The 23,122-nt window shown below is 35.5% G+C and overlaps 1 protein-coding gene and 1 long non-coding RNA gene across 2 annotated transcripts; one reads left to right on the forward strand and one right to left on the reverse strand.

Annotated features, from left to right (window-relative positions):
• Positions 1 to 10,370: 10,370 nt before the first annotated feature.
• Positions 10,371 to 14,654, forward strand: LOC114296178 (uncharacterized). The gene is made up of 9 exons (XM_082922834.1): positions 10,371 to 11,327; positions 11,417 to 11,557; positions 12,195 to 12,960; positions 13,174 to 13,260; positions 13,359 to 13,662; positions 13,758 to 13,842; positions 13,931 to 14,020; positions 14,144 to 14,395; positions 14,511 to 14,654. Exons 1-9 carry the CDS (start codon positions 10,371 to 10,373, stop codon positions 14,652 to 14,654), a joined length of 2,826 nt encoding a protein of 941 aa, XP_082778960.1.
• Positions 14,655 to 15,883: 1,229 nt separating this feature from the next.
• On the reverse strand, positions 15,884 to 19,726 carry LOC145823250 (uncharacterized). The gene is made up of 2 exons (XR_014365520.1): positions 19,571 to 19,726; positions 15,884 to 17,064 (listed from the first exon to the last, which is right to left on the reverse strand). It is a non-coding gene; the product is annotated as an uncharacterized LOC145823250 (long non-coding RNA).
• Between the last annotated feature and the right edge of the window lie 3,396 nt (positions 19,727 to 23,122).

The raw sequence follows: 23,122 nt of genomic DNA on the forward strand, positions 1-23,122 counted from the left end.
ATTAAGTAATTATTCTTATTAATCAAACTGAAAAACATGTTATGAAACTGTAAAATTTTATAGTTCTAAAGACTGTTATGAAACTGTAAAGTTTTACAGTTTTATACCATGATTCATTCCAGCACCAAAAAAAATTTGAAATTGTAAAATTTTACAATTTTCACTGCCTGTAACTACAACTCGAAAATAACTTGTTCAGAACTTAAAAATTTTCTCCATTAGAATAAAAAAAGAGAAGTGTATAACAAAGAAAATGTAAAAAAAAAAAAAAAAAGAGATCAAAGGAGAGAGGTGAATATAGAGAGAGGATTGTATTCCGGCAACTATTTTTTGTTTAGATCTAGTCGAATATGATGTAGATCTACTCAGATCTGATGTAAATCTACACAGCACCAATAAAAATTTGAAATTGTAAAATTGTACAATTTTCACCGCCTGTAACTAAAACTCGAAAATAATTTGTTCAAAACTTAAAAATTTTCTCCTTTAGAACAGAAAAAAGAGAAGTGTATAATAGAGAAAATGTAAAAAAAATAAGAGATCGAAAGAGAGAGGCAAATATAGAGAGAGGATTGTAAAAAAAATAAGAGATCGAAAGAGAGAGGCAAATATAGAGAGAGGATTGTGTTCCGACAACTATTTTTTGTTTAGATCTAGTCGGATCTAATATAGATCTGCATCAGATCTGATGTAAATCTACTCATCTTCTTTGTCAGAAACATATCTTCTTTATTGTTGGTGAGAGTGAAATAAGTAGTCGGCGGTCGGTGGTTGCCGGTGAATCCCAATCGATGGTAATCGTCGGTCCCCGGTGACTATATATCGGAAAGAGAAAGAGAAGAAGCAAGATATGGTTACCCATCAACGATCGCCGGAAAACACAAAGAGCAAAAGAGACAAAGAAGAAGAGAGGCAGAGAAGAAGAGTGATAACGTTATAGGACTTTTGGGTATAAGCAAAAAATCATAGGACTAAATAGACTACACGCTTTTCAAACAAGACTTCCTGATAATTTCCCTTTTATTTTTTGCTAAAAAAAGTCCCGACCCGCAATTCGGGCCAGAGCCCTGGCCTTAGGCCCTAATATGAGTGGGTCTGGAATTGAGTCTGAGCCCCACTTTTCAACCCACAACTAGTCCAAAAAAAGGTTGGAGCCCTATGTGGCCGAGTAGCAGGCCAGCTTAGCCCAAGCTTGACTGAAATTATACCCTTTTTGTCATATTATTATTCTTATGTTTAATAATTGTTTTATAAAAAAATTATAAAATTAATTAAAATTGTTTAGAAAATCCTAAACGAGCCCTTTAGAAATGTAAATTTATTTATTATTATTGAGAGTGGTAAAGTTTAATTTACCCAAATAATAACAAATCAAGAATATTAATACTAAAAAGATCCAAAAAATAAAAAGTGTCAATGATATTCATTTGGAAAGTGCTTCATACAGAACAAAATTTGAAGCTACAGCACATATATTGAGTTGTTTTGAAAAAATGGTTAAAAATTAATTTTTTAATTTTTTTTAAGTATATAAAAAAGAATAATGCTTGGGACCCCCTTTTGGGGGTCACCCCCTCACCCCTTTGCCACGTGGCGGGTGGTGATTGGAGGAGCGGGAAAAAAAAGAAAAAGAAAAAGAAAATGCAACCAATGAGAGAGAGAAGGGGTCAAAGGGGGTGAGGGAAAAAGGGGGGATGAATCATTGTTGTATAAAAAATATGAGAAATGATATAATTGAAAACAAATTAAAAATTAAAAAATAATTTTTAAAAACCATCTTCCTTAAAACAGCCCATTATACTTTTTGAAGATTTTGTGGTGGGCTACATATGTTTTTGTCCATAGCAAAGAGAAGAATTGAAAAGGAAAAAGATTGAGAGAGTATCTACTATTTCCTACTGAAAAAGAGGACCTTCCTATAATGCTGACACCTTCCCATTTTCTATTTATTACATTCCTCTCCGTGTCTCTCTCTCTCTCGCGCTCATATTTAAATGTTCATACATAAATTACACATCTAGTCTAAGTATTAAAAGCAAAGCTTCTCTCTCTCACACACACACCAACGATTTCAATCTAGTTGCCAACCATAGCTATTGAGAGACTCCCTAAAACCCTTACACGGTCCCTTTCCTACGTCCATTTCTCCTTCGAAACATATCATATCAAATGGGTCCTTCACGTCCCTCCATCTTCTTGCTGTTGTTTTTGTCAGTGGTAGTGTGTATGTCAGCCTCACTTGGTAGCTCTAGTCCTGATTTGGTTGAATCAGAATTCTTGAAAGTTCCAATTTCAGAGTTTGCAAATTCAGTGAGGTCCACCATCGACGTGGTACAGCAGGTGGCCACCCTCGTCTCCAGATTCGCCGAGTTTGCAAATTCAGTGAGGTCCACCATCGAAGTGGTACAACAAGTGGCCTCCCTCGTCTCCAAATTCGCCGAGTTTGCAAATTCAGTGAGGTTGACCATCGAAGTGGTACAACAAGTGGCCTCCGTCGTCTCCAGATTCGCCGAGTTTGCAATTTCGGTGAGGTTGACCATCGAAGTGGTACAACAAGTGGCCTCCGTCGTCTCCAGATTCGCCGGTGCATTCAGTGATTTTCGCCTTTCTAAGGCCATTGCCGACTGCCTTGATCTCCTCGATCTCTCCGCTGACAAATTGACCCGTACTCTCTCTGCTTCTCAGTCTCCCAATGGTATGTATGGTATTACTCCCTCCCTCTTCCTCATCCCTATTAACTACTCCTTTCTTTCTTTCATAATTAAGGCAACCATAGAGAAATTAACAGATTCTACTCCCGGTATTGCAATATAATCCTCTCGAATTGAGTAATACAATCGTTCAATACAACTACTATTTTTTTATTTATTTATAATCGTTCGTGTGAGTAATATAATCGTTCAATACAACGTCACCGTCAATGAACTCTTTTTCGTGTGAGTCTGCTCGGCTACCGTAAAAGTGGATAGTCGTCACCGTTATATCCGGCAACTGTAGTTTCATTGACGGTTGGACCACCTACCGTTCTGCAACATTCGGTAAGATACAATCCAACTTTACATATATAGTTGATCAGTATCAGCATTCCCATAAAAACATTCACCAAAACATATGCAACTTATCATTGGACAACCAAAAAAGTACAGGATCGATGAATCCAAAAAGACTTCAACATGATTTTCGCCCATTTATTTTTGTAGTCCATAACGTGGTTCGTTCTTTTTTGTTTAGCTTATTGGTCTTGAAATCATTTTTAATGTACATCATTCAATAGTAGTTTTAAATTTTTGAAGGAGATGGAAATGGAGAATTAACAAGAATGGAGCTAGTTAAAAATGGAGCTAGTTAAATTCTCCATATAAATTAAAATTTAAAATTTTATAATAATTTTTTTAGATAAAAAAGTTACGTGTTTTTATCCTCCCCAAAGTTCAAATCTGAGAACAGAGGAGATTAGAAGCTAGCAAGCAAATGAATAAATAAATAAATAATAGTTGTATAGAACGATTGTATTACTCAATTCCAGAGGATTATATTGCAATAACGGGAGTAGAATCTGTTAATTTCTCTATGGTTGCCTTAATTTTAAAAGAAAGGAGTAGTTAAAATATGGTTGCCTTAATTTTAAAAGAAAGGAGTAGTTAAAAGGGATGAGGGAGAGGGAAGGAGTAATACCATACGTACCATTGGGAGATTGAGAAGCAGAGAGAGTAGGGGTCAATTTGTCAGCGGAGAGATCGTGGAGATCAAGGCAGTCGGCAATGGCCTTAGAAAGGCGAAAATCACTGAATGCACCGGCGAATCTGGAGACGAGGGAGGCCACTTGTTGTACCACTTCGATGGTCAACCTCACTGAAATTGCAAACTTGGCAAATCTGGAGACGAGGGAGGCCACTTGTTGTACCACTTCGATGGTCAACCTCACTGAATTTGCAAACTCGGCGAATCTGGAGACGAGGGAGGACACTAGTTGTACCACTTAGATGGTGGACCTCACTGAATTTGTAAACTCGGCGAATCTGGAGACGGGGGTGGCCACCTGCTGTACCACGTCGATGGTGGACCTCACTGAATTTGCAAACTCTGAAATTGGAACCTTCAAGAATTCTGATTCAACCAAATCAGAACTAGAGCTACCAAGTGAGGCTGACATACACACTGTTGAATTCACCCCATGTGAAGGGGAAATTGTCTTGTGAACACACCTTGGTTGGTCAACAAGGAAGTAGGCTACCAACCATGTCAAAGAAGGAGGCTGCCGAAGTCAAGCATGGAGGCTACCCAATGGCACTCCCACCTACTCCAAGGTGTATAAAATGGAATGGTGATGGTGAGTTGAAGACAAGGGCAAATGGCAAAACACATTGCTGAGAGGAAGGCACAAAACAGAGAGAGCTAGTGAGAGCTATTTTCTGTTTGTCAGAGAGTGTGAGTGAGTGTGTTATATAGAGAGACAGTGAGTTGAGAGTGTGTAATCTCCTCCATTTGTTGATATATAACAACATCGCTCCCGTGGACGTAGGCCGGTTTGCCGAACCACGTTAAAACTCTTGTGTTTTTGCTTGTGAGTGTCCCCTGGTGTGCCCACGATCCGCAACAATTGGTATCAGAGCCCGGGTGGAGAAAAATCGAGTTTTTTCCGAAAGTGTCCAGATTTCGAAGTGGTCGAAATCCACTTTTGAGCATACCAGGAGGAAGGCCAGGAGGAGAGGAGTCCAAAACTTCAAACCACAGGCCAATCGGAGGTGTAACGCGCCGCCACGCGCCACCTGAATATCGCGAGTGAAGACCACTCGCACACACGCGCCCCACGCGCCGACGAAGGAAGAAGACGAGTGGGGGCGCGCGTGAAGCTGACGTCAGGCTGACGTCATCCCGAGCCGAGCCGAGCCGTCGAGCCGTTGACCGCGCCGCTGACCAGGCCGAGCCGCGCCGGAGCCGCGCAGCCAGCCAAGCCGCGCCGCTGAGCCGCCGTTGACCGCGCCCCTGCGCCGTTGACCGAGCCGTTGACCTGCCAATCCGGAGGAATTATCTGGTGCTTCTCAGGCGCACCAGATTCAGCAAATCTGAACCGTTGAAACTGTTTTGGCTAGATCTAGGCCATTCGGAGTCCGTTTTTGGCGATCCAATAGTGAGTTCCAACTATTTGGAGTATTCCGGACACATCCGTACGGTTAGTTTTTGAATCGGAGGCATTCAAACTCTTTTGGCTAGATCTAGGCCATTCGGAGTCCGTTTTTTGGCGATCCAATAGTGCGTTCCAACTATTTGAAATATTCCGGACCCATCCGTACGGTCAGATTCTTAAATCAGAATTTCTTTAAAAAGGGAAGAAATTTACAATGGCAGGAAAAGGCGCAAGTTTCATGATTGAGCCTTTTAATGGTAGTAATGACTTTACCCTGTGGCAGCAAAGGGTGAAAAACATTTTAACACGAGAAGGTCTGGTGAAAGCTCTTCTCAAAAAGTCCAACAAACCGGAAGACATAAAGGATGACAAGTGGGAGGAGTTGAGGGAATTGGCAAACAGTACAATTCAGTTGTATCTCGGGAACAACACACTCCGGGAAGTCATCAGTGAAGTAGATCCGGCGGAGCTATGGGCAAAGTTAGAGATGAGGTACAAGTCAAAATCTTTGACAAACCGGTTATCTCTAAAGAGGCAGCTATATACACTTAGAATGCCAGAAGGTGCGAACCTCACAGAACATCTAGACGAGTTCAATAGGATCACAATGGAATTGGACACCATTGGAGACAAGACCCAGGAGGAAGATAGGGCTATGATCTTGCTGGTCTCTCTACCTGCATCATATGAGCATCTCAGGACAACTCTATTGTACGGGAAGGATGCTCTTGGACTGGATGAGGTGATTGCTACGCTCATTTCTCATGAGTCGATGAAGAAACAGGAAGGTAGCAGTAGCAAACACCCAGAAGGAAATGCCATGGTTGCCTCAGAAAATGAGCAAGGCAGAGGTAGGTCCAATGATAGACGGGGTAGATCCAAATCAAGAGGACGTTCGCAATCAAGGTCAGGCTTCAGGAGAAAGTGTTATTACTGTGATCAGGAGGATCACCTCATAAAAGACTGTGCAAAGCTCAAGGAGGACAAAGCACAAAAGGAACAGGCGAGCTCATCAAATGTCGCTGCTGCAGTAAATGCTAAGGATGAGTATGCATTTACAGTTTCGTCGAGTATGACGAAACCTGACTGGATCTTAGATTCCGGAAGCACATATCATATATGCATGGATAAGAAACTTTTTTCTACCTACCAAGCCAAGGATGGAGGTATTGTTCGAGTGGCTAACAACACTGTGAGTAAGATTGTTGGCATGGGAACAGTACGGCTGAGAATGGAAGATGGAAAAATTTTCACGTTGGATGGAGTCCGACACGTGCCAAGACTGAAGAAGAATCTAATTTCCTTAAGTATGCTAGACATGAAAGGTTATAGCTTCACATCTAGCAAAGGAAATCTCAAAGTCATCCATGGAGATACGGTGATGCTACATGGACGACTGGAGGGGAATCTGTACAGGCTTGTGGAGAAGGTTGTGACAGACGGAGCTACTGTCACTTACCGGGCAAGACGTACAAGACATGCACAGAAGAGACATAGGGCCCAGCAGACATGGCAACCAAAGTGTACAAGAACGCATGGAGGCAGTTCGGAGGTGCACAAGACGGAGCCATTGCGGCCAATTCTAAAGACAGCTCAGAGCAAAGAGACCAAGACAGCAAAGCATGTCCCAGGAAAGAAAGTTTCTTTTGCTCCTGAATTAGAGACATATTGGGATCTCTCCAAGACTGGATGGAAGGGAGAGATGCCATCTCAAAGAGTTGCAAAGTAAAGCTTTGCATGGCACCCCAGTGAGGGGGTGCCGGGCACTCCAGGCAAGGGGGTGCAAGCATCTCAGTGAAGAGATGCAGACTTTGTTGAATTTGGGCGTGACAAGATTAGCAGCAGTGTGTGCAGTGGATCACCTCACATGGGTTGAGGGGGTGATTTGTTGAATTCACCCCATGTGAAGGGGAAATTGTCTTGTGAACACACCTTGGTTGGTCAACAAGGAAGTAGGCTACCAACCATGTCAAAGAAGGAGGCTGCCGAAGTCAAGCATGGAGGCTACCCAATGGCACTCCCACCTACTCCAAGGTGTATAAAATGGAATGGTGATGGTGAGTTGAAGACAAGGGCAAATGGCAAAACACATTGCTGAGAGGAAGGCACAAAACAGAGAGAGCTAGTGAGAGCTATTTTCTGTTTGTCAGAGAGTGTGAGTGAGTGTGTTATATAGAGAGACAGTGAGTTGAGAGTGTGTAATCTCCTCCATTTGTTGATATATAACAACATCGCTCCCGTGGACGTAGGCCGGTTTGCCGAACCACGTTAAAACTCTTGTGTTTTTGCTTGTGAGTGTCCCCTGGTGTGCCCACGATCCGCAACACACACTACCACTGACAAAAACAACAGCAAGAAGATGGAGGGACGTGAAGGACCCATTTGATATGATATGTTTCGAAGGAGAAATGGGACGTAGCAAACGGACCGTGTAAGGGTTTTAGGGAGTCTCTCAATAGCTATGGTTGGTAACTAGATTGGAATCGTTGGTGTGTGTGTGTGTGAGAGAGAGAGAGAAGCTTTGCTTTTACAAAAATGTTTAAGACTTCTTTTCCCTTGACCCTCTTTGCTTTTGATTAGTTTATTTTTTTTTTTTCTTCTCCCAATCCCCAATCCCCAACCCCCACGTGTGTGCGGGGATGGTGGAGGTGGGAGTTTTGAAGGGTCTTAATCAGTCCTCTTGCTTTTAATACTAGACTAGATGTGTAATTTATGTATGAACATTTAAATATGAGCGCGAGAGAGAGACAGAGATGAACGTAATAAATAAAAAATGGGAAGGTGTCAGCATTAAGGTGACGCATCTCTCCAAATTTTACTCTCTTTTTTAGTAGGAAATAATACAGAGAACTCTCAATCTTTTTCCTTTTCAGTTTGCTTCTTTTTTTTTTCCCCTTTTTAACATATGGATCATTTATCAAAAAATTAAGTAATATACGTTTATTTATAATTTTTTTATGGGGATTTTTTTTTAAGGTCCCTAATAATAACAATTTAGAGGATAAAGGACACACAAAAAGATGGTGATGCCTCACGTCCCTGAAACAACTTGGCGCGCGTTTTTAATTATTTTGTGGACCAAAATACCCTCGCCAAAATCAACACAGAACCAAACTCATTCCGACGTCTTAGTTACATTCCAAACATCCAGCATCTTCACGAACAGGAGAACAGCAGAATTAGAGTTTCAACATCATCTGCACCATCGACATTACAGCTTCGTTATCTTCTCCAAAAATCATTCCCATTCCTTCCTCACAAATTTCTCTGACCTAGGTTAAAGCTTCGTTTTCACTGCTCATCATCATCTCAGTCCATCTTCGTCACGTCGCATCTTTATTGCGGGCCATATCAGCTCATCATTCAAGTTTCATCCTAACTCTGGTCAGTTTTTCTACAATACAACTAGATTTTCTCTGGAAACACAGTTAATAGCATTTTATAATAACCTTTCATAAATTAGGGTTTCAATTTCGTAATAAAAAGCTACCTGAATTTGAAAAAAATTATTTCTATGTATTTTGAACTTATTCTTCAACATGTTTGTGTGATTTTATCTGTAAATTTCTCTGGCATTTGAATTTCTCTAATTTTTGATTAATGTAATTTTCTTCTTTCAATTTTCTCTGGCATGTTTATTTTCACAATAATTTTTTGTGTTTTTATCTTATTCTTGAACATGTTTCTGTAATTCTGTCTATAAATTTTCCTGCTCCGTAAATTTCTCTGTAATATGTATTTTTAATTGCAATGTCTATCTTAATCTAGAATGTCTATTGCTTTCTTGCCCCTGTCTTAAGTTTCTCTGGTATTTATAATTTTCTCTGACCACATCACATCACTTTCCTCCCTTGTGTCTTTGTCATTTTAAATTTTCTCTGAAATTTTAATATTGTGGACTGGAATGAATGTTTCTTCTTGGAATTTTCTCTGCCATATGTACTTTGAGAAAAAGTTATTTCTCTGAATTTTGATCTTATTCTTGAATATGTTTCTGTCATTTTGTCTCTGAATTTCTCTGCTTTGTAAATTTCTCTGGAATATGTATCCTTCTCTGCAATGTCAATTACACTCTTGCCTCTGTCTTAAGTTTCTCTGGTATTTATAATTTTCTCTGACCACATCACATCACTTTCCTCCCTTGTGTCTTTGTCGTTTTAAATTTTCTCTGGAATTTTAATATTGTGGACTGGAATGAATGTTTCTTCTTGGAATTTTCTCTGCCATATGTACTTTGAGAAAAAGTTATTTCTCTGAATTTTGATCTTATTCTTGAATATGTTTCTGTCATTTTGTCTCTGAATTTCTCTGCTTTGTAAATTTCTCTGGAATATGTATCATTCTCTGCAATGTCAATTACACTCTTGCCTCTGTCTTAAGTTTCTCTGGTATTTATAATTTTCTCTGACCACATCACATCACTTTCCTCCCTTGTGTCTTTGTCATTTTAAATTTTCTCTGGAATTTTAATATTGTGGACTGGAATGAATGTTTCTTCTTGGAATTTTCTCTGCCATATGTACTTTGAGAAAAAGTTATTTCTCTGAATTTTGATCTTATTCTTGAATATGTTTCTGTCATTTTGTCTCTGAATTTCTCTACTTTGTAAATTTCTCTGGAATATGTATCCTTCTCTGCAATGTCAATTACACTCTTGCCCCTGTCTAAGTTTCTCTGGTATTTATAATTTTCTCTGACCACATCGGACCACTTTCCTCCATTGAGTGTCTCTATCATGGTTAATTTTCTCTGCTTGTGTATGTAAATTTTTCTTGCATTTTAATATTATGAATTGAAATTTTCTCTGGAATCGAAATTTCCTCAAGAATGTGTAATTTTCTCCAGAATGTGCATTTTTCTCTGGTATGTTTATTTTGTTCAATTCTTGATTTCAATATGGTGCACTTCTCAGTGCCATGTTTACATTACTTTGTTTATTTTATCTTTGCTAATTGTGGAATGCAAATTTTCTTTCACTTGCCATGTTTACTTTTTTCTATCTTTCATTTTCTCTGGTATGTTTACTTCTATCTGTAATTTAAAAAATTATTGAAAATTTCTCTCCCATGTTTATGATGCTGTGTTGATTTTCTCTGACATGTCAAATTTTCTGTAATTTTCCCTTATCTGTAATTTTCTCTGGCATCTCCAATTTTCTCCCTTATCTGTAATTTTCTCTGACATTTTCATTTTTCTCTGGGATTTAATGTTGACATCTCTATGCTTTAATCATTGTCTAGAAATGGCAAAACGTAAAGGCAGCGAAACACCGAAAACACCAAGCAAAAAACAGAAACTGTCTCAGTCTTCTTATGGACTAGCATCAAAAACCAGCAGCAAAACACTAGAAACACCAAGGAAGCAAGAACAACTCTCTCAGTCCTCTTATCATCTAAGATCAAAAACCAGCACTAAAACACCACAAACTCCTTCCCAAAACACACAAGTCCAAGCTGATGAAGCAACTAGCATCCAGATGAGTACCCCAACTTCAAAAGACTCAAGCTCAAGGGGGAAAAAACCTGTTAAACTCCACAGAAAGAGAGCTCACTACAGCATTCAATTCCGATCCAACCTCTCATCTGTCGTCTCCTTCTTTCAAACACTTAAATTCAGTTCAAAACATCTTCTAGAGCTTCAAAAGACCCCATTCTGGTATTTGATCCAAGCTCTAACCAGTGGAAGGATGGATCCAAAGAAATCTAGGAAATTTGATGATGATGTAGTTGCCATAATCCAATGTTACAATGAAAAAACAAAAGCATTCACAGTTGGGAAGAAGAACCTGACCTTTACAACAAATGACATGACCTTGATTTTTGGTTTGGAAGGAGGTAAAGGAGCCATGTCATTAAGATACTCTAAAAAGCCAAAATCTGCATTCCTCAGGAGAAGATTCCAAAAGGACACAAGGCTCACTGGTCCTGTTCTTAAAAATGCCTTGGTCAAAGCAATGAAAGGCAAGCAACCAACTGACTTCAAAGATGTAGCAATCATTGTTACATTGTACTTGTGTCTCACCCTATTTTTTGCAACAAGTGGGAATTCAATAGGTTGGGTTTTTATAAAGTATGTGGAACCTCTTGAATCAATGAAACAGTATGATTGGCCGGAAGCAATCACATCAACATTGATTGATTCTATCATGGCATTGCATAGAACTCCAGAAAAAGTTACGGGGTGTGTCATTGCATTGCTGGTAAGTATAATATCCATTCAAATTTGCAGTTATCATACTTACAAATTTGTGCATTTACAAAATTTTATTTACTTTCATTTTCATCACAGTATTGGCTATGTGAACATGCAACTATCATTGACTCAGAAGACAGTAACACAACAGACTTCCCAAGATGTGCCAAGTGGAACCTTCAAACCTTGACAAAACAGCTGCAGAAGACACCAGTCCACTCTCTTGCACCTCGACAGGTTAGATTCCTATTGCTACCGAAATCTCAGTGAAATTTCAAAATTTCTCTGACCACTGCTTTGTTTCCCTCCTTGTGCATTGATTGATTAAGATTAATTTTCTCTGAAATATCAATTTCTGTTTTCTTCTTTGTTAACCACTGGTCTATTTCTGCCATTGTAATCAATTTTCTCTACCATCCAAATTTCTCTGACCACAATTGTAACAGATTAACTTATATGCCCTGATTCATTTTCTCTAATATCTGAATTATGTTCTTTGTTACATAATTTTCTCTGGCCCATCAAATTTTATCTCCTTGTGTGTAATTTCCTCTGCCCATAACTTGTGTGCCTTGCATCTTTGATAAACACTGTTTATTTCTACCCTTCTAATGAATTTTCACTGGAATTCAAATTTCTCTGACACAAATATAGTAAAACATTAACTTATAAACACTGTTTATTTCACTGTTTCATAATTTTCTCTGCCCCATAAAATTAACTCCATGTCTCTAATTTTCTCTGGCCCAATACAATTTTCTCTGAAGTTTGTTTCCAATTAGTATCATTTAGATGAATTTTATTTTCCTTATTTGAATTTTTTCTCTCAGTGAATTTTGTAACATTTCTCTAATAAAAGAGTCTCCTGTTACAGATTGATAACAAGCAGCTAGTCAAAAACCCATCTGAGGAGTTCTGTCTTGGCAAAAAGACGAAGAAAGAATTAAAAAAGGCAATTGTCATATTCAAGGAGACATTACAAGATCCATCTGAAGATGGAGGGAATGAACAAAAAGAAGGCAACACAGAAGAATACGAAGCCAGCAATGGACAAGAACATCAAGCAAGCAGCACAGAAGAAGAAACCACCAAAGAAAGTGAAGAAATAGAACCAGAAGACAAAGAACAAAATGAACAGAAAGAAGAAGACAGTGAACAAGAAGATGAAGATGAAGATGAACAAGAAGAAGAGAACAAGGATGAAAGTGATGAAGAAGAAAATAATCAGCCGATGGACCAACAACATGATGGCATTTGTGGCTCAACAATGCATCAGACTGAAGAATTTGAGGAATCAAAGGATGCCCAAATTGCTGATCTACGTCAAAGACTGAAGGCACTGTCTCAATCTAAAAAAGAAGAAGACAAAAATTGGATGGAATTACTTGCTGAAAAGGATATTTCAATAAGAATCCTGACATCACATAACTCAGAACTTCAAGAAAAAGAAAGCACAATCCGAATGAAACTAAGGATGTTGGAGGTTGAAAAAGCAGACGATGCAAAAACAATTCAACAGTTGAGGTGTTCAAATTCGGAGCTTGAAACTGAAAATGCCAAATTGCATGAACAAGTTCAAGAACTATCTGTCCAACTAGCAACACAACCATACCGAACACCAACACAACTTCAACCACAAGGTCAGTGAAAATCTTGAGCCACAAAAAGTTATGTCCTTGTGCCATCATAACTCAGAGAAATTTCTATTTATTATAATTTTCTCTGTCATTGGTAATTTTCTCTGGAAGTTATATCTCTCTCAACACATTAGTTATATTTCTACTGCTTATTTCATTTCTCTGTATATTTTCTTATTCCATTTTTGGGGCTTGTTTGATTTTCACTGTGTATAGTTGGAATGCAACTGGAACAACAACCAACAACCCAACAAGAGCAAATGCCACACAAACAACAACCGAAACAAAAGAAGAAACTCTATGGTAACTGCAAAATATTGAATTAAATAAATTTACATATTGAAATATCATCTATTGCTTCAGAGAAATTTCACTTTTCCTAATATTTTCACTGCCTACAGTCAAAAAAGATCCAACCTCAATGATAAAAAATTTAAAGGCAAAAGAAAGGAAGGAAAAGCAGCATGATCCAGAATTCCAATATCCGAAAGTTGCGAAAGTGACTAGAGCTTCAAAACAAGCTGCAAAACAAGTTGAGCAAAGCACGAAGGACAAAGAAGTGCTTGATGCTGATGCATACGTCTTGCCTCAACCTATAAACATCACAAAATCTTGGGTCTTTCCACAAACTCTTCCCATTTCAAGATTGATAAAAGATCATATAAAAGACATCTTGCAGCACATATCAAATGTGTCTGGGCTTGAGTAAGTACAACAAACAAAATAGAACATAACAAACAACAAATTACAAACTTATGTTGCATTAACAACAATTCAATCCCTTCTTTGTCATCTTGTAGAGCTTTAATTTGGACAAGTGAGTTGAATATCATTACCTTTGAAGACATTGGAAACCTCATAAAGCAAAAAGAAATTGCCAACAATGTAAGTCTTTCCCTTTCATCAACATTTCTCTGCAATGTTCCATCAGCCTTTATAAAACAATATTACAATTATAAATCATATTTTTCAGGTCATTGATGGCTATGGAGAGATCCTTTTGGCTGACCAAATCAGAGAGAAACAACAACCAACCTCATTTTTTTTCACATCCATGTGCTTAGTATGTTACTACTATTTTATTTGATTTTCTCTGGAATTTACTTTCTACTTTCTCTTCTTAATATACTTCTTGAAGTCAGTTGTGTCACTAACAAAACCATTTTTTGATTTTCTCTGAGCACAGAATTTCATCAACATGACAGAAAATCAAAGTTTTCGAGTGTCCTTATTTGACAAGCATATTGAAACAGCATGGAGGAACTATAGGTTCCTCCATTTCCCAATAAATACTGGAGGTAATGAGAAGTCCACACATGGAAATCACTGGACCTTGCTTGTCCTGGACAAACAAGACAATTTATGGAGGTTCTACAACTCACTGAGGCCAATGAGGGATGATGCAGAAGACAAATATGTCAAAGATGCAAAACAATTGGTAACGAGTGCAAATTTCTCTGATCCATCATCATCTTTATGTGATGATAATTTTCATAGAATCCCATTGACTTGTCCGTAAATTTCTCTGTTATATAAAAATTATTTTTTTGCAGCAAGATTACATGGAGAATTTTTTGAAAGCTTGTCTTGAAAGAGACGCTCAATCACAACCCTCTTTCAAATTAATTAACTCACAAAACACAAGTTATGACTTTGAGTATGTCAACAATGCTCCACAACAAGAAAACGATTCGTAAGTTTCATACATCTATAAATAAGATAATTTCAGTTGCATGTTTCTTAAAACTAACCATACCTATAATTTGTATGCAGTCTGGATTGTGGCCTCTTTGTCTGCTATATAATGAAACAATATAGCAAGCATGAACCTATCAAATCCAAATTGTCCACACAAGAGATAAGGTTGATGAGGGCAGAACTCATAGAGAGATTTGTGACCGAAGTTGGCCGGTCATGGACTGAACCAATTGAAATACCCCCAGAAGAACCACAAATGTAATAGTGAAACTAGTGAAAGGAAGACAATGTACATATCCACACAGAGAAAATTGTCTCACATATATGTATATATCCTTTCTTGTTGATACATTGAAGGAATGATGATCCTTGACGTATATGTATATATCCTTTCTTGACTAATCTAAATTTCATTTTTTTTTTTTATTTCGACTAATGTAAATTTCAACAATTGTCTGCCAGAGAAAATTGTCTGCCAGAGAAAATTGTCTACAGAAATTTCTCTGGTATAAACTACCAGAAATTCACAGAGAAATTTAACTTGTATCGTCCCAAGGGGATGCCTATATGATCATGTAATCTGTAAAACTTTGTGTTGGTACAAAACAATCATCAAACTCAACAAAACACAAAGCACACAGTAATTTTATCTGCCACTGGAAAATTTCATTGCATGAATTTCAAATTTCAGAACACAATGCCCATATAGTTTTCTCTGATGGTGAAAAATTTCTCTGGATGAAAATTTCTCTGGCTTTGACAAATTTCTGAGTTCAAGTGAGTCCAGAGAAATTCTTCCCTGGTCCAGACAAATTCTCAACTCAGAGAAATTCTCAACTCAGAGAAATTCCAAAAGAGCTTGATTTTGTTTCTTGGTTGTACAATAATTTTTTGAATGCTCTGTCTGCTGTGCACATTTCTTGAAATGACTGATATGAAGCTACCAGAAATTTACAGATAAATTTAACTCATATCTCACCAAAGAAGGTGCCTATATGATCATTCAATCTCTAATGCACTGTGTTAGTACAAAACAATTATCAAATTGAAAAAACACAATCCACACAGTACTTTAGTCTGCCATTGTCAAATTTATGTGGATGAATATGAAGCTTCAAAACACAACACACAGAATTTTCTCTGCCATAGGAAAATTTCTCTGGATGAATTTGACAGGTACTACAAACCCACTGCCTATAGTATATATCAACAAACACACTTTAACTGATATTGAAAAATTTCTCTGGATGAATTTGATTGATATTATTATATACACTGTCCAAAAAATAAATTTCACAAAACAAAATACACAAAGTAATCATCAAATGTATTATTCCATCAATAAAATGTATAATCCTCAACTATTTAACAAAGGTTCCTTGCATGTCCTCTTATTATGGTGACCAATACTCTCACAACGACTACACTTAATCACCCTTTTAAACTCTCCAGTAGAAGCAATTCTGTTCTTCTTCGGCCTCCCAGCAGGTCTCTTGCTCAATGGAGGTAAAATCATAGCATCTTCAATGCTACACACAGGTTTTTCAACAGTTGGAACTGGGCCAATCGAAAAGGAGTATGCTTGACGATACATATCAGCATGAAAAAATGGTTCAACAAATGAATTCAAATTCTTTCCACTCCTAAAAATTGCAGCAACAGCATGTTGACATGGATACCCATTTATTTCCCATTTTCGACATGAACAAGTTCTCAACCCAAGATCAACCATAACCGAAGGAAAACAATGCACTTCAAAGACATTATCAGATGATAAACTCACATTCCATGTCCTCCCGTCCAAAAAAGACTTCTCCAACACACTATCCATACGAGGACACAAAATTTTATTCCATTTACTAGAGAGCAGCTTCCTATCAGACCTCATATTCATGATTTGCAACCGTATCATGTCCACCAAATTTGTTATTGGCAAGTGCCGAGCTTCTCGTATCCATGAATTGAATGACTTAGCAACATTTGAATACATCTCACCATAACGTTTCCCTGCAAAATATGCATCACTCCAATTTTCATATGGTAAACTTCTCAAGAAAACACTCACAATGTCTCCTCCCTCACTTTTTAACTCATTTAACTTGAAATGAAATGATGCCTTTGTTGGAGCATATGCACATTCTGAAAACTTGGACACAATCGTCTCCCTAACCAAATTTGTGTTTCCACATGATAACTTATCCCTCAAATTTCTCTTTAGATGTTCCAGACAAAATCCATGAAAGCAGTTAGGGAAAAACCTAGCAATTCCCTCCACAATTCCACAATGTCGATCTGATATGAAACTTATCACCCTTTCTGATCCTAATACTCCATATAAATGTTCAAGAAACCAACACCAATTGTCTTTATTCTCAGCATCAACAACAGCAAAAGCTACAGGAAAAAAACCTACAAAACAAATAGGAACAAGCATATTAGGTACACACATGCAGAGAAAAATAGAACAATAAACAACCAGAGAAGTTTGACATTGGCAACATCCAGAGAAAATTGAATAAGTGACCAGCTACAGAGAAAATTCACACAATCATAATATACAGAGAAAATTCACTTAGTGACCACCTACAAAACAACAGAGAAAAATAAAACAACCAGAGAAGTTTGACACTGCCAACATCCAGAGAAAATTCACACATTGGCAACATCCAGAGAAAATTGACTTAGTGACCAGCTACAGAGAAAATTCACACAATCATAATATACAGAGAAAATTCACTTAGTGACCACCTACAGATACAATTCACACAATGACAACATCCAGAGAAAATTCATACGCTGACAAAAATCCATTGAAAATTCTCACAGTGGCCACAACAATAGAAAATCCACACAGTGGCCAAAACCAGAGAAAATTCACATTCACTCAATTCCTACAGGTATAGAAAATTCACATACTTAGATAAAAATAGATATATTTACAATTACCTTCATTTCCATCTTTCCCCGTTGCATCAAGCATAACTCCTTTGTATCGTCCTTTCAAAAATGTTCCATCAAGAAAAAGCAATGATCGACAATATTTGAAACCAGCAATGCATGCATGAAAAGCCACAAACACTCTTTTGAAACGCTTGTTATCTTCAAAATCTAACTCAAAACGACTCCCTGGATTGTTCTTCAATGCCTCATCAAAATACCACCGCAATTGATCAAATGACAAACAAGAATCCCCATATGTACTACATTTTGCTTTTTCAACACTCAACCAACCACAGTTATAACTAATTGAGACCCCATACTTGTCTTTCATTTCTTTCACAACATCCACTGGACGAGTTAAAGGTTTTGCACTTATTTCTTCAAGTATCAGCCCAGAAACCAAGCTGGAAGTCATCCTCGAATGTTTACTCGTACGAACCGCCACACCACACGTATGTTCATTGTTCAAAGTCCTTATGTAGAAGAACCCATTTGTTTTTTCAACAGAAGCATGTACACGCCACATACATCCCCTTGATTCCTTATATGCACATTCTGCCGTAACCCTCAGCTTGTCATTTTTAACATACGTAAACTGAAAACCAACCTCAATAGCATACTTGCATAAAAAAGTACGGAACTCAACCACACCACCCTCAAACTTTTGTCCAACACTCGTAATATTATTCCGCCAACTAGCCGACAATAACACCTTTTCTTGGTGAGAACAAAACTTAGAGAGTGAATTCCTTTCAACATCCACCAGCCTATCACACTCACTATCCACAACATCTACCCAATTAGACCCCACTTCATCCTCTTCATCAGAAGTACTACATCTACTAACTGAAACATCAACTATATCAACACCGCGTGCACAAACAACCCTCAACATATTCAGAAAATCAATATTATTTCGAACCATACAATTCGGATGGCCCAAAATAGAATATGAAATACACATAGTCTCAGGTTTCAAATTCTCCCATGTTTTACACAAAATGCCAACCAATTCCTCAAAATTCAATTCGCATGAAACATTAATGACAATAGTATCATTCCCATATTTGCACAGCAACAACACTGCACTGTCCATTGAAACTGAAACAAAAAACAACAAAAAAAATCACAGAAACACTTCACAATAACAACATAAATGTCCAGAGAAATTTCTATAAATTATAATTTTCTCTAAACTTAAAATAAAACTCCAAAGACATCTACAAACTGATATTCACCTTCAAGATGATAAAAAACAAAATCACAGAAACTTAATGAATCACAGAGAAATTTACTGCTAACAATTAAACACAATTATAGAAAAAAAATCACATAGAATACAAGTCCAGAGAAATACTTTTCTCTGAACTAGAAACTGAAAGTGAGTAACAAACTTACAATTTTCTCTGAACTACAAATACAAGTATAGAGAAATTTATGAACTTACATTCACTTTCTCATATTCTATCTCCATTACAAACTTCTAATAATATGTCCATATGCACTTATAATTTCCTCTAGACTACACAAACAATAGTGCAGAAAATGAAATTTCTCTGGTTTGAAAAAACATAGAACACAACTATAATTCATCAGCATGTTGATAAAAAACAGAGCACCAAAAATGAACTCTAAACATCAAAATCACCTACACTGTCAACACTATCTGAAATTGATCAAAAAACAAAGAATGAAAAATTAATTCCAAAAATAAAAATCAACTCTATCAATTTGGCCTCTCTCTAAACAAAAATCAAAATACATTTGGAATCTAAATCGAAAACAAACCTAATTCAACTCAACTCAAAAACCTACGCGATCAACACACTGTCAACACTCTTTCAAATTGATTAAAAAACAAATAATAAAAAATTAATTCCAAAAATAAAAATCAACTCTATCAAGCTGGCCTCTCTCTACCCAAAAATTCAAAACAAATATCAAAATGCATGTGCTATCTCCATCGAAAACAAACCTGATTCAACTCCACTGAAAATCTACGCGATCAATACACTATCACACCACTGAAATCTCCGACGAAATCTCCAACAAAATCTACACGATCGTAGCAATCTTTCTCGTCAACTCCACTGAAATCTCCGACGAAATCTCCACCATAAAATCTCCACTGAAATCTTCGACGAAAATTCCGACAAAATCTCCACTTCAAATTCGGTTTCCAAAATGTATCAGTTAAGTCAACCATATAATATTCAAACAAATTTATGTTATAAAGGAAGGGTAATTTAGGTACTTTATAACCTAAAATAAATTTGAGGGACCTTAGCCATCAAAACATATTATAAAGGACCTCCCCTCATATCAAAAATACAGGAGAGACCTTAGGCCAATTTTCCCTTTTTTTATTCATTTCATACAATAATGATATTCTCATATTCAAAACGGTGAATTATTTGAATAATACACTGGTTTTGTTTGGAAAGTGCGTTAGCTTTTTAGTTTTTTGATTATTTTAGCATAGGACTAAAAAGTTTTGTTTGGATTAGATTTTTTTATTTTTTTTGAATTTTGTGAAAGAAAAAATAAAATAATTATAATTTAGATATGATGTTTTATTTTATTAATTTTTTAATATATTTTGTTTTTTTATGATTATTTTAATTTGATAATCTCATGCCAAATGAGGATACTGTAACAAAAGATGGAAACTAAGAAGGTGACGCATCTTTTCAAATTTTACCCTCTTTTTCAGTGGGAAATTATACAGAGAACTCTCAATCTTTTTCCTTTTCAGTTTGTTTGACCTCCCTCCTACCCTTTAGGCCAAGTTTGGGAAGACTAAATAAGTATACTTTTTGTCTTTTTAGACTAAAAAATTGAGGTTGAAAATATGGATGTTTGGGTTAACTTTTTGACTTTTTATTGAAAAATGTGTAATAAAAAATTGTAAAAATTGATTTATAGGGAAAAATTTGAATTGGGAGTTGTGCAGCCGTAATTGTTGACTTTTGGTTAATAGTGTTAACTTTTTAACTTTTTGAGTAACTTTTTGACTTTTTAGCTTTTTTGGAACATCCCAAACTTGGCCTTAATCATTCCATTTGCTTTTTTTTTTTATTATTTTTTTATTTTTTAACATATGGATCATTTATCAAAAAATTAAATAATATACATTTATTTATAATTTTTATATTTATTTCATACAATAATGATATTTTCATATTTAAAAAGGTGATTTATTTGAATCATACACCGGCTTTATTTGGGAAGTGCGTTAATTTTTTGATTATTTTAGCATATGGCTAAAAAGTCTTTTTTTTTTTTTGAGCAAACTAGAAAGCCTTGTTTGGATTGTATTTTTTGATTTTCTATCACTTTTGTAATGAAAAAAATAAAATAATTATTATTTAAATATTATATTTTATCTTATTAATTTTTTAACATATTTTATCTTTTTTTTTTAGCTATTTTAATTTGATAATTCATGCCAAATGAGAGTACTGTAATAAAAGTCAAGTCAATTAAATAAATAAATTTATAAATAAAGCTGACCATCGCTATCGAATCTTGCAAAACCGGTGTGGGGATCCATTTCAATTCTCTCTTTGCTATGGACAAAAACATATGTAGCCCACCACAAAATCTTCAAAAAGTATAATGGGCTGTTTTAAGGGAGATGGTTTTTAAAAATTATTTTTTAATTTTTAATTTACTTTAAATTATATTATTTTTCATATTTTATATATATTTTTTAAAAAAAATTAAAAAATTATTTTTTAACCACCTTTTCAAAACAACTCAATATATGTGCTGTAGCTTCAAATTTGGTTCTGTATGAAGCACTTTCTAAATGAATATCATTGACACTTCTTATTTTTTGGATCTTTTTTAGTATTTAATATTATTGATTTGTTATTATTTGGGTAAATTAAACTTTACCACACTCAATAATAATAAACAAATTTACATTTCTAAAGGGCTCGTTTAGGATTTTCTAAACTATTTTAATTAATTTTATAATTTTTTTATAAAAAAATTATTAAACATAAGAATAATAATATGACAAAAGGGGTATAATTTCAGTCGGGCTTGGGCTAGGCTGGCCCGCTACTCGGCCACACGGGGCTCCTACCTTTTTTCGGACCAGTTGTGAGCTGAAAAGTGGGGCTCAAACTGAATCCCAGTCCCACTTAGATTAGGGCATAAGGCTAGGGCTCTGGCCCGGATTGCGGGCCTTGCCTTTTTTTAGCAAAAAATAAATGATAAATATATTACATATATAGATTATTTATGAGGGATAAAAAATAAAAGAAAATTTTAACTAGAGCATTTTAGTTAAGATTAATGAAATGTTTGATTGTATTTTATGTGGTGGTATTTACCTTTAATTATGTATGTCTTATTTTATTTTATTTTATTTTTGTTATGACTAAAAAAATATGAAATTTTGTAATTTTCTTCTTTTAAAATAAATAATTTTATATGTATCAAAATGAAACTTTGAATATTACAATCATTAAATTAAATAGGTTGAATAAATAACATTTCTTTCAAAATGAAATAAAATATTACAAAAGTTTATATCATTAAATAAAATAGATGTAAATTATTGATGATGGTATATCAATTACATCACTATAGGTCAAATACATCCCAACTAGGTTGGCACCTATTAGCCTATCAATCATTTGTATTATATTCCACCTCAATAATTTAATATAAAAAAAATTAAAATAGTGAAAAATAAATTGTTGATCAATCATTGGAGAAGGCATATAATTTACTTGTGTTGTCCGAGAATATCATCCAAATTACTTTGAATTCCTTCTTTTTTTCTATAATTTTGTCTTTTCATAAGCCCATGCATATAATTTTTTTATTCATTTCATACAATAATGATATTTTCATATTTAAAAAGGTGAATTATTTGAATAATACACCGGCTTCGTTTGGAAAGTGCATTAGTTTTTTAATTTTTTTGATTATTTTAGCATAGGACTAAAAAGTCTTGTTTGGATTGGATTGGATTTTTTGATTTTTTTGAATTTTGTAAAAAAAAAAATAATAAAATAATTATAATTTTGATATGACGTTTTATCTTATTAATTTTTTAATATATTTTATTTTTTTGTGACTATTTTAATTTGGTAATCCCATGCCAAATGAGGATACTGTAACAAAAGATTTACAAATTTACAAATTTTTTATAGGAGGAGAAGGTTAGCCACACTAGGATGGCGTGTCATCTTCAAAAAGTAATTATTATTGTGTTTGATGAAAAGATGTGGTAAAAAAAAAATTATTATATTTAGATTTAAGTTTAGCTTAGACGTGTAGATTAAATATAATAATATATTTTAAGTCATGTGATTATTAATGTAGTTTTTCTTGTTTACTTTTGGACGAAAATTAATTTTAGAAGTAAATTTGAAAAAAATTGAATCATGAAGGGTCAAAATTAAAAAAAAAAATTATAATACATAAAAGCATAAAGTGTAATGTATCTTAAAATATTTGTCGATTCAAATTAAATATAGGATAGTTTACACAAAATTTTCATAAACTA

Source organism: Camellia sinensis, chromosome 4, assembly GCF_055761805.1.
Source record: "Camellia sinensis isolate YWXY chromosome 4, ASM5576180v1, whole genome shotgun sequence".
In the NCBI taxonomy this organism is placed as follows: Eukaryota; Viridiplantae; Streptophyta; class Magnoliopsida; order Ericales; family Theaceae; genus Camellia; species Camellia sinensis.

What these genes read in the sequence shown, in the direction of transcription:
- LOC114296178 (XM_082922834.1), top strand. Translation starts at nt 10,371, where the DNA reads ATGGCAAAACGTAAAGGCAGCGAAACACCGAAAACACCAAGCAAAAAA. An exon ending in GGTGTGTCATTGCATTGCTG is followed by an intron (nt 11,328 to 11,416) that starts GTAAGTATAATA and finishes TTTTCATCACAG; the next exon opens with TATTGGCTATGTGAACATGC. An exon ending in TCAAATGTGTCTGGGCTTGA is followed by an intron (nt 13,663 to 13,757) that starts GTAAGTACAACA and finishes GTCATCTTGTAG; the next exon opens with AGCTTTAATTTGGACAAGTG.